Source organism: Acanthochromis polyacanthus, chromosome 7 (genome assembly GCF_021347895.1).
Source record: "Acanthochromis polyacanthus isolate Apoly-LR-REF ecotype Palm Island chromosome 7, KAUST_Apoly_ChrSc, whole genome shotgun sequence".
Lineage (NCBI taxonomy): Eukaryota > Metazoa > Chordata > Actinopteri > Pomacentridae > Acanthochromis > Acanthochromis polyacanthus.
Window position 1 is genome coordinate 17705213 of NC_067119.1, and position 12363 is coordinate 17717575.

A 12363-nucleotide genomic window follows, 5' to 3' on the forward strand; every position below is an offset into this window, starting at 1 on the left:
GCTATATAAAAATAAATGACTGATTGATTGATTGATTTACTGAGAAGTTTTTTCTGTATTTCTGAAACACACAAAACAACAATAAATAGATAGAATTTCCATATAATGATGATAAATATCATTAAAGCTATAACTGTGAATAACCAAAAAGAAATCCAATTTAATTTCAAAAATTTTTTTTCACGTAAAAGATAAATCAGTGAAATATAACTTTAAGACTGCAAAAATATTTCTAAAATAAATGCAGTTAATGAAAATGAACTGAAAAATAAGCATTTGCTTGGTAAATTTTTAGATCTTCTATAATTACAGAAGATTTCATGATCTATATAGATTGTTACTCTGTGAAAATACAGTTTATCTTTCCATCTATCTATTGTTTTTACACATCTACCGTAAATGTTCTCCAGTAAACACAAGAAAGCCCATAAATACACATGATCACATGTACAATTGTAGTTTAATCATGGAAAGTTACTGTATTTTATGAGATTTTGTGGCACCTCAGTTAGCGAAACACTGTCCAGTTTTAACAGTGCAAATCATATGGGTTTTCCGATGGAAGTGGTGTTTCGGGTAAATAATCCTGCATAGTCTCACTGATTTCAGGATAATCTCAGTAAAGGTAAGAATGTGTGTGTGTATTAGCAGACGTACTTATAAAAGGCCTGGTTCTCCACTCCGCACTTCCATAAGTGTTTACACGCTGCAGGGGTTGAGGTGTGAAATGTCAACACCAGTTTCTTCTGCACAGAAAAAGACAAAGACACAGAGAGAGAAAGACACTGTGAGGATGAAAAATGAGATTCCTGGAAGTGCGTGAATACGGACAAGAGAAGTGCTGAACACAATAGTGAGGGAGCTGAGTAAAATGCTGACCTACAGACCCAAAGCTGGAAGCTTAGCACCATATAAAACAGATATAGTGATTCGGCCACAGCGCTCAGCAGTAAAAGGGCTTGTAGCTTGCAGAAAATGGGTCTTTGAGGGCTAGGACGAGGGATTTATTCCTGTAAATGTCTGGTTTTCAGTCCTGTGTGTCTGGTAACACGAGATATCGGATCGATACCACTCAACAACGAGGATGGAGGGTGAGCAAGAGGCAGAGAAGAAAGAGTGAAATCAATAACACAGCAGTGACTGACTGTAACACAGAAACAGGCATGAAGATTGGGGTTTGAGTCAAAAATTGGTCCTTGTTGTACAGTTCACAGCTCTGCAGTGGTCCACTTTCTTCCCTTTTTTCCAGTCAGCCAGATTTCTCAGCCCCCTCATTGTTACACATGTGTTGTTTTAGGTACATATGTACTGGTTACACACATGCGCTGCAGTGGCCATGTGTGTGTGCTCGAAGGCAGGTGAAAGTGCCAGAACTTGGTGTTAAAATATAACAGATTGTCTTTCGTCCCACTTTGGCTGACATGCAAAAGTGCTTTTACAGCAAGACTTGACCTTTTAAGATGCTGATTTTATTGCTTCTCAACTCTGAAGAGAGGCATTTACATGCAACATTACACAGAACATTCAGGAGTACGAGCAGCAATTACAGAAGTGACGTCGCTCTTTCTGTTGTCACAGGTTGTAATGTAAAAAAAACTTTTAAATGAATGCTTAAAATTTACTTCTAAGCTGCCCCCTCAATAGGTAACCACAGAGGTGGGAGCTTGGAAAAAAAATTACATGACAGATAAATTGTTTTTTGAAAGACACGTGACGTGAATATTATAGAGCCAAGAAAAGTTGTCATCAGCTCAAGGTGGGACAGATAGGTTAAAGAAAACAGAGGGGAGGGCAAAGAGTGAAGTCATGGAGTGAGTCGTCACACAGTGCAAAAGGACATAAACTGTTTCAAATCCTGATGAATTACAATGCTAAGTGAAAAATCTACACACACACACACGCACACGCACGCACAATTACAATGAAGAAATCATTGACACTGACAGAGTTCTAGATTATGCATCACATTGTTATATTGCATAATCTATCATTTACTCATAATGGAGCTAATTTTGATGATGTGGTTGTGAGAAAGAATCACACAGGACAGGAATAGTAATTGAAAGCAAATATTTTCACTGACAAAAACACAAAATAAAAGTTTGCAGAGCTGATCTCAAACAAAAATGATTAAAAACAGTGAATGAAACAACAATACAGACAACCATTGTGTACCAAGACACAAAACAAAATGACACAAACAATGATGAACAACAGCAAAATGAAAAAGATGAACAAGGCTCCTCCAATAATAAACTAAGGTGAGGGCAGGACTGTAGGGAGAGGTGTCAAATTGAGGATTTAACAGTGCTTTGTGCTACTATTATTGCTTGTATTTACTCACCAGTGATGACTATGTTTACACACAGAGAGAAGAGACAGAAACACAAAGATAAAACTGCATCTTCAGCCCTTCATGAGTTGCCAAAGAGACAAACAGGCAGACAGACTGACAAGTTAAGCAGCAATGAGAGAGCTGGTTTAAGCTTCTGTAATGAGAAGAACAGTTATGATACTGATTGATTGACTGATTGATTGATTGATTGATTGATTGATTGATTGATTGATTGATTGATTGATGAGCTGGCTGACTGGTAGATTAAAGAGCAACCTGGCTTTATGTACAGTAATCTCCATTTTCAAGGGTTTTTAAGCCACTTCTGGCTGAATCAGTGAGGATTACTGTGGGAGCTAAAGAGCAATATCAGCTGTAGATGCTGCAAAATAAAGTATGCAGATGCTCAGAATCTACCACAGCTCTGCTGGATGATAAACACCAAGCATACGGATGAAGCATGTGTCCCAAATACAAGACACCTGTTATAGTACAGTCAATATTTGTCATCTAAATTTCAAGTAGAGACATCCAATATGTTACACTTATTGACTTCTGCATAATGTCCAACTTGAAAATTACTAAGGGACTGAATGTTGACCTACTACTAGACTAAAATAATATATCCATGATCATGATCATACATATTCATATAGATGTAGATATACACACACACACACACACACACACACACACACACACACACACACACACACACACACACACACACACACACACACACACACACACACACACACACACACACACACACACACACACACACACACACACACACATATATGTGTGTATGTATTTCATTTGATTTTTATTTATTTTTTATGTTTTATCGTAGGTCTATTTTACATATTTACTGCAAAATACTATTTACTTGGTCTGTTGCAAGTCTGAATGACAACAAAACTGAGCAATGACTGCATTTGCAACTGCAAATGAAACAGCATTTTTCTGCAGACTTGGACGCTGACCGTGTTTATATATTGTACTGGAGAAGGTGTTGAGTAAATTTATTATTGAGGTGATTTATTACTAATGTTAATGTTTCCTGTTTACTGTGTTAAATGTTATCTGCTTGATTTGTGGATATGGTGTAATGTTTCCATTGTAAATGCAGGTTGTGGATGCTGGCAGGTTTTGAGCATTCTTGTATTTTAGTCTTTTAATCTAAATAATTTGGGGGTTTATTGATGATTCTAACTTTCTGTGTTATTAAAAGTTGCAGAGTTATAGCCACTTCTTATTGAAAATGGCTTTGTACCAAACATTTGCTTGATGAAACTCCAGCACTAAAGTGTTGCAAATAAATATCATTTTGCAAGTTAGACTGTATGCAGGAGTCTGAAACTTTCGGAAAAGCTTTTCCTTCTCCTACGCACCTGACTCATGAAATAAATGAACAAAGAGTTCCTCTGTCTTTATTTTCTACTTGTCAAAGGTGTATATGACATGAATGAAGTGACGGAGGCTTGTATTTGGGCCACAGTCGACACATAATGTGAGTGAGGAGGTTAGTCGTAACACACCCACCATCCTGTTACAGTGAATCCTGCCTGTTAAGGAGATCTGAAACAGCGGCACACATATACAGTGTGTGTGATGGTGGACAGGATAACACACAGTAGAGTTTTTTAGCACATTTATCTGACATAACCATTACACAGATGAGGAAAGGGGGAAAGGGAAGGAGGGAAGAAGGGGGAAAGAGAATGAAGGATGCACAGTTCACTTGGAGTCCACAAACAATCACTAACACAAAACTGAATCCAAGTAAACACAGATGTAACTGTTCATCTATAGCAAAGTCTGTTTGTATAGGAGTACTGAGAAAATGTTAGCGGTTGGGATCTCACAAGCCAACATGATGAGGAGTTCAGTACGAGAATACACTGATTATCATCATGATGGAAGAAACTACAGTCATCATTTTAACCGTTAAGAAATGACTCACCTCTTTTTGAATCCCGATAACGTAAAAGGTTTTCCCTTCGAACTTCAGTTTGCTGACATCAGCCCTGCAAAGAACCAGGATGTTATGACTCAAAAAAACATGTACAGGATCAGGGTTAAAGCAGACTAAATGTTAAAAGCTAATTAATATTAGCAAAAATTTAAAAACAAAAATAACCACAGTTCAAATTGATACACCATGCATACTTTTGATTTGGCAAATCAAATTCCTCCTAGTTAATATTATAAACTGTATTACAATTAGGTTCTTGTATAATAGAGGTTACACATTTAATTTCCATGTTTGCAGGTTTATATTTAAACCTTGGGTACAAACTTATACCATTTGAGGAGGTGGATCCTCTTGTTTCCCTGGAAGACCACAAACCCTGTGGCTGTGAACCCAAGAAAGGCGGTGGAGCCTGTGAAGTCCTGAGGACACACAAACACAGAGGCAGCGTGTGAGGCAGTGCACGGCATGAGGGGATACAGGTGGACTAACAGCAGGGATGCAAGTAGGCTGTCCCTGTTCGCCATAGTAATTGCTCCTACACAAAATCACGTTTGCTTCAAGCGTCAACCCCTTAATTAACTAGAATCAAGAACAAGGCAGAGAAAATGCAGAATCAGTACACTCAGTTTGGTGTAGTGAAGCAAAATGAAACTAATAACAGCTGCAGAGTGAGAACAGACACAATATGTTCCCGTCACTCTGCAGTATTATTGTTTATCATCTCTAAATCTCCTTTCCTCCGTGCCTCTCTGCATTTCTATGTAAATCACCCTCTTTTCATTTAGTATTTGTCACATTTTCTTGCTTACTCTCTGATTCTTGATCTTAACAGCTCTGCATGTGCATGACGCATCAGTGGCAGCAATAACGCCATTTCCAGCAAACTGAAAGAAAAACAGCCCGTCTGACAAGAGTGGAGGAGATAAAGGAGATCCTCTCCAATAGGCAGAATTTAAATATCTCGTTAATCTGCTTAGCATGCTCTGATATGTCTGTTCATGAGAGGGTGTCCCTGTTTCACTCTGACTGACTGGATCAAGGATGAGAGTGAGCGAATGGCAAGCTGTAAAATACTGTTTTTCTTTATCAGATTCAGTCAGTTCCTTCTATACTGATAACGCAGGCTAACACCAAGAAACCAGTACAAGCAGATAAAGTAAGATGAAACACAACAGTATATTACAGTATATCCGTGTCAATAGTGTAAAGATAGAATCAGTGACATTGATTTGTTAAAGCTGTGACCTTTTCTGACCAATCAATAAGATAATTGATTCCAGAAAGTGGTGGTTTCCTTGCAGACCAGGCAACTTCAGTTCACCAAGTTAATGTTTCCAGAGGTGCAAATGTAAACTAGAGGCCGTCTTGGATCTGATGATACTCACTGACTTTTCCTCACACTCGTCACTCCTCACAGATTTGCTGACAGATTGCTTGCTGACAGCAAAACTACCCGTGTGCATAGTTGTCAGTTTAATATGCAAATTAAGGGTAAACAGGGGAAGGGTAAACAGGATGGGTGAGTATATGTCTCCACTGTAATTGGCACAGTCATGCATGAACAACTAAAGTGAATATTTACAGTTGTTTAATTGATAATGAAGCCAGAATTTGCCAGTTTTGTTTGCTACGGGCCCTCATAGTAACACATTTTAAAAGAGTAAACAGTGGCAACAGTATGTGTAACTTAAATTTGCTCACCTTGAATACTGACCACAACTTTAATAAATTCATAGTAGTTATTAAAACTGCAACCAGTAACGGATGAAAGCTTTGGGTCAATCTATGTTGAAAATACTGGATTTCAAGTCATTAGGTTTAAAGACATTATGTAAGGACATTTTGGACACAGCTGAAGACATGACATGAAGGTCCTCTAAGACACGAAACAATAATGAATTACTGAGGCATCAAGAACAAACTGTGGCACTACTAAATGGGAGATCTGCATGAGTTTAATCGAGAAACCTTCAATATTTGTTAGAAAATGCAGATTCTCCACTACTGTTACCTTGCATGGATGAGGATCGACTCCATACGTTTCAAGGCTGTGAGCTCTTTGGAGCATATTCAGCTCTGCTAAAGCAGCACACTGGCCCCTGAAACAGAAGACATGACAGGATATTGTTTTTTTCAAGGAGTTAGAAACAGCAGGTACTGTCCACTGCTTATCTACTTTATTGTGTGTAGACGCAGCAGCAGAATTGACAGTCGCTTATGAACTATGAACTGAGTAAGTCTTATACTGTGTTTGTTTGAGAAAAAAGTAAAAATCATGGAAAGACTGATGAACATTCTCTGTTGTGCTTAGACACAACATTTTACTGCATTTCTCACTAATCAGAGTCATCACTTTGGCATTGTTTTTGATTATCTGCTAACATTTTGCAGAAACAGACATATTAGCAGAGGCCAAGCGTCTGGTTGGAGTGCCGATGCTTTATTTTCTCATTAGACTAAGTGCTGCAAAGTCAAGAAACTGAGTGAGAAATGTTGCTTCTCACCGAGACTTTAGACACATAAATTAAGAATAAAACTACACGCACATATGCACGTGTCTACATGCACATAAAGGAAAGCATTAAACCCATTAAAAAACTTCTTGACTATGACTTGCAGACATACGAAGTCCACAACATTCAGAAACCACCTGAAGTCTCTACAGCTCAGCACTAATCTACATGCTGTTAATCCTGTCAGTCAGAGCCACTGGGGCAGACAGAGGGCACTTGGCATCATATCCCTCCGTGCTCTGGGAAAAGAAGGATTTGTCTTTGATGTTCTCTAATCACTGTAAGTGTGACGGTCACAAACCTCATGACACTATTCATCAGCTGCAGCAACACACAAACAACCCAACGAACGGGATTTATGTGTATAATATTGTGTTTACTGTTATCATATAATGTAGGAACTTAGTCTGCATGTGCAGTGTATGGAGTAAGACAATGCATGAGTCCTAAATTTAAACAGTTTTCGTTTTTTTTTTTTTCTACTCCCATCATTGTGTTTGTACAGAAACCTCGGGTGCATTAATCTCCTCATGTATTAATTCACCCTCTCCCTCGTACTGGAATTTAATACCTTAGAGATTTTTTCTCTGTAAATAGAGGTCAGACAAGTTAACCGTACTGCTGAACAAAAGTCCTGAATCAGGGCTTATGCATATGTATTGTGTCTGAGCAGTTTTCAAATGACCTAAAATCTGAGCCTCTGATGCTAAAGAACATATAAAGATCTAATTTATCCAAGTCTGAGTGGTTTTCAACTGAATTTAAATTCAGATCATCCTGTAGCTACAAGCAAAGGTGTCCGAGCCAAGCTTGAAATAAATAATTCATGCTCATTCCTCCGCAAATTAATTTCGTTTTTTATTTGCTTTTAACTGAATCTCGACTGAAATACCTTCTGCAAGACAACAAACAACAAATCTGTGGGTCTCATCCAATTTTGTCTTTATCTAGAACAACACACAGCATTTTATTGTCTGCAGAGTAGAAAATCGTCTCAGCAGCCCATTTTGAAAAGCACAAATCACAGGAGTGAGCATCTATGCCTGTCACTGACATCAAACAGTAAACTGATAACAGAGACTCTGATCCAGACAACAAAGAATCCCACTGAAAACACAGAAACACATCTCTTCTACCTGAGCTCATTCTTGTGAATTTCCATAATCTTCCTCTCCAGTTTGAGGGACTGTTTAGGGAATAGTTTGAAGTCCCTGATGTAGTCTGACGGGTGCTCCTCTGGGTCATAATCCCCGAGCTCAGCTGAAAGGACAGAATGAAAACAGCGTTAAGATGATCTGGAAGCAGATCAAACACTTTTGCAATAGTGTACATGCAGCTCGGATTATCTGTTTTAAAGAAATACATTAACTCTTTGACAAATACGCTTCTTGAACTTGAAACGAAAACAGGTGAAAAAGGAGGCAGCAATTACCAACAAGCAGCGCCATTAAAGGTCCCTAATAATGACATTTTATTTGTCAAATGGGAAGTGATGAGTTACAAGTTTATGGGAAATTAAGCGGCAGACTACTCCCTGTCCTTGTACAGCTATTTCCTGGAGTCTAATGGATTTAACAAATATATTAATTTGCGACTAGAGATGTTGATAGGAGGACAATGTTAACCTTGGACAGAGTCATGCAACAAGTTTCCAGTCTTAATGATGACTTAGATTTAGCATACATATATGATGCCAACCTTCTAATCCAACTTTACACTAGAAGGAGAAAGAATACTTCCCAAAACATCAAATGATTTCTTTAAAATCTGATTTGAGTCATCAGCATATTTGCTAGTAGCTCTAGCCTTAATAAAGGTTGAAAAAGTTTATGTTATTTCCACAGGAGATGATGTTCATAAGCAGTTGAGTCTGATAACCCTGATGGATTTGTGGTTTCAATATTGAATCCGGGACAAACTTCTATCAGACACTGATTTGTCTTTTAAATCCATTCTTAATTAGCACTCATAGTAAAGGTTAAATCTAAAAGTTGCCTGGAGTTTAATTAAACAATAATCCTCAAACTATTCCCCAGCTCTATAATCAACACCATGACAAAGTGGGACAGAGACCTGTCCTCGTTAATCAGAGCAGCCAATGATACGCCACAGACACGCTGCACGTCGAGATAACTCAGCCATTCATGCTCTGCTCTCTGGGGATCCGAGCCAATCAGAGTGTGTTAGCTCAGTGCAACGATTTGTGTATCAGCCAGAAGCTTTCATTTATATGTTACATCTCAGCTAATTCTTTTCTTAATCCACATTAAAGCAAGTGGCTCTGCACGGTGATACAACATTAAACTGTTACTGCTAACTGACTGAAGAAAAAAATCCCCTTTTTATTTCTGGTCCCAGCGGTACGTACACGTTTCTTGGTGTTTTATAACGTAGGATTACAACAACCGCCTGATGACTTCACATGGAGCCAGTTAATGAGGCGGAGACCTGACGGAAGGTGGGACTGATTTGGTGCTAGAGCTCAGAACCTAACTGCACCAGCTCTTCATAAACTCAGCCTTAGCCTCAGTAACAAAACTCTTTGCACCATAAAAACTAGTTGTGTAAAATAATAATAATGTACTGCATGGTGAACTGGGAAATAAAAAAACTACATTTCACAAACTATGCCTCTAACTACAAACTGTGAAATAAACTATGCCCTTAGCTAGCTAGATAAATAGTCCTGTACAGGCATGCATAGTTTGACATTTACCATTAATAAATGATATTTAAATAGCAGAGTAAAACCTGCAATTAGTGACTCCTAAAACTCTTTTTGTCTATTTCATATAGCAGCTTATGTATGCTGCTGCACAGGCTGTTGACTTTTGATCAGACAGAACTAAAAATACCAGCCAGCATGTTTAAGCTGCAGGAATTCAAAATGCAATTCAAAGCAAGCAAGAAAACATCTAATTATTGAACACACAGAGTGATAAGCAGAATATAAACTAAAATCAAAGTATTTAAAACCATGATACAAGCAACATGAATCTGCACATCTCATCTAATGTGCCTTTGTAATGCCTATCAGAGAAGCTGCTTCTTATACTCAGGAGTAAATCTTAAAAAATCATAAACAATAAAATACAATATGATAATAGTCTGTAAGGATTCATTTGTAACATGTTAAATCTTCAATGGAGTCACTGGATCAATATCGGATAAACGGATTGTCAGCAGGCCTCACCCTGTATGATGCAGGCTCCCAGATATGCAGCTTCAGCGAAAGGACAGAGGAGACGACCGTGGTAGATATCTCTTTTCAACTGGAGGTACAGGAGATACCTGGACACACAGCACACAAAAAGACACAATGATAATGTCAACCTTAAGTACTCTCTGTTTGTTCTTTAAGCTGAATTTATGGTTTATTTGGTTTACAGTCAGGCAGCGCATGGAAGCAAAATGTCTGCCTGATTATTCTCACTGCATCAAAGTGTGAATTTAATATATATATTTTCATAAACTTACATGACACTACACAAAGTAAACTCCTGCGTTATTTCGGAGCATCAGTCTTCGCAATAGTATTTCTAAATAATTGAGTCGAATTCATTAAACCAATACAGCCACAGTCCACAGCAGAATAATAATCTGGCTGTGTTGCTATGGCAGCTAGATTATCACCATGGAAACATCAACCCTACAGCACATTGGTGCTGTAGTTACTATGGAAACTGCCTCAACGCAGGCAATTTTACGCATGCCGCTGACATTGGTCTTGTGCTACCACGAAGACAAAAAATTAAAGTGATGCCAAAACATGCGTTGCCATGGATACAAATGAGTTTCCGGATGAAACAACATCAGCCAGTCAGAGCACTGAGTCAACTGACTCATTAAACTTGTTTTTAAAGTTGAGTGAAAGAAGCAGCAGAAGGAAAGCATGAAAGATTGAATGGAGCGAAAAGCCTGCTGCCGTAGCTAAATAGTTTTATTTATAGAGTCGGTCTGCAGCCGCATGGAGGTTTGTCAAATTGGCCTAAAAACACAGCCATCTATATTTACATGACCTCCTCAGTTGTGTTCAATTTAGTTGTCTTTCTTTGTCAGATGCTGAATTTCCTCCTTTTTCCAACTGTCTTGACCCTGCAGTTACTGTGTCATTTACACGCTTCTGGTTTTATGTGAGAGGAAGTTTAGTGTGTTCCTCAGGTTTGCTTTTCTGGATTCACTCAAATTCTACTGTGCTGACTGAGGTACCTGTAGGCAGATAGATCACAGGTTCTTTAGTCTATCGTTCAGATTTTTTGTGACATAGTAAATTGTTCCTAATGACTTCATATCAGTGTTTTCTGTTTATTTTGTGTTATCTGGAAAAAAAAAAGTGCAAAAAAACAATTGTATTAGGGTCTGAGGGGGCCTTGTCAAAAGCACCACATTGCATCTTTGCACTTTTAACAGAAGGAAATACTTGTTGAGTTCATGTGTTATGGACATTAAATTAATGTTTGTCTTCTATTATAAGATAAGACTGTAAAGCAGTGTGTCTGTGAGTGAGGGGAGAACAAATAACCATTTTTGAGGCTGCAGAGGGAGGAGGTCTGCAAGGAGAAAGATCTAGGAAGGTTTGCTCAGTTTGTCAGAGCTCCAAAACAATCTAGAGTATAAAATATAAAGCAGTGAATTGTGAATGACCGGGAGTCTATTTCAGTTATTTAATATTCTGGTCAAAATCACCAAAAATACCAGAAAAAATTAAATACCAGAATTGTAAACAAGCTTGTATGTAGAAAAAAATGGGTTAATATTTGCTCTGACAGCTGTTTCTTAGTGACACTAGTAGGTTGTCCTTGTTTGTGAAATATGTTGGCAGATTAACAGTTAATTATGAATCGGTGCCCAAAGTATGCATAGAATCAGATGCCATAATTGCAGAACGACAAGTGAGGACTTGAAAGTTGAAGTAATTTGAAGTCTTTTCTCTTTCATTTAGCTCTCTCTCAATCTCCTGTTTGTTCCTCTTCTGCTCTGAGGTTTTTATTTCCTTTCTCGTTTACTACATTTCTAAAAAATATGATTTTATTTAACCTTTATTTATGCAGATAATCTTATTGAAACACAGGCTCTCATTCTCAAGAGAGACCTGGCCTCAAGTAACACAACAAACAACATTGAGTCACTGACAAACAACACTAAGGGATCTGTGCTACACAATATAGTAATATAAAACACTGAGATACAGACAGACAGGTTAGTGACAAAACACAACACAGATATCAAAATGGATGTACGAAGCAATAAAGTTAAGATGTAAAAACACTAAGAACAAGAACAAGTCCTAAAAGATATTTCCGTAGTATTTAAAAGAGGTTTGAAGTCCCCAGGGGAACAAGTGGGACAGTTTCAGACTCTACTGAGTTCTCTGAGGGGGCAGAGTAAGAAAAAGCTGTTTTACTGAGCTCTGTGGGCACTGAGAGGACGGTGAAAGCAATGAAGTCCTGGGAACGTAGACTATGGATGAACAGTTTATGTGACATGAAGGAGGATAAATATGTGGGCAGCAGACGAAGGATGGGTTTGTAAATGAA

General features: G+C 38.1%; 1 protein-coding gene across 4 annotated transcripts in view; it reads right to left on the reverse strand.

The window, feature by feature from the left end:
* The window catches only part of frmd3 (FERM domain containing 3), a 64984-nt gene that overhangs the window by 21108 nt on the left and 31513 nt on the right, over positions 1–12363 (reverse strand). For 2 of the 4 annotated variants that reach the window (XM_051950520.1, XM_051950521.1), the window contains exons 5-11: positions 10020–10117; positions 7963–8086; positions 6325–6412; positions 4644–4732; positions 4302–4365; positions 3881–3916; positions 658–746 (exon numbers count right to left, since the gene is read on the reverse strand). In XM_051950520.1, the coding sequence (XP_051806480.1) occupies positions 658–746; positions 3881–3916; positions 4302–4365; positions 4644–4732; positions 6325–6412; positions 7963–8086; positions 10020–10117 (588 nt within the window). The remainder of the gene's footprint in view (positions 1–657; positions 747–3880; positions 3917–4301; positions 4366–4643; positions 4733–6324; positions 6413–7962; positions 8087–10019; positions 10118–12363) is intronic. The other 2 variants (XM_022196849.2, XM_022196851.2) reach the window with 1 other exon arrangement.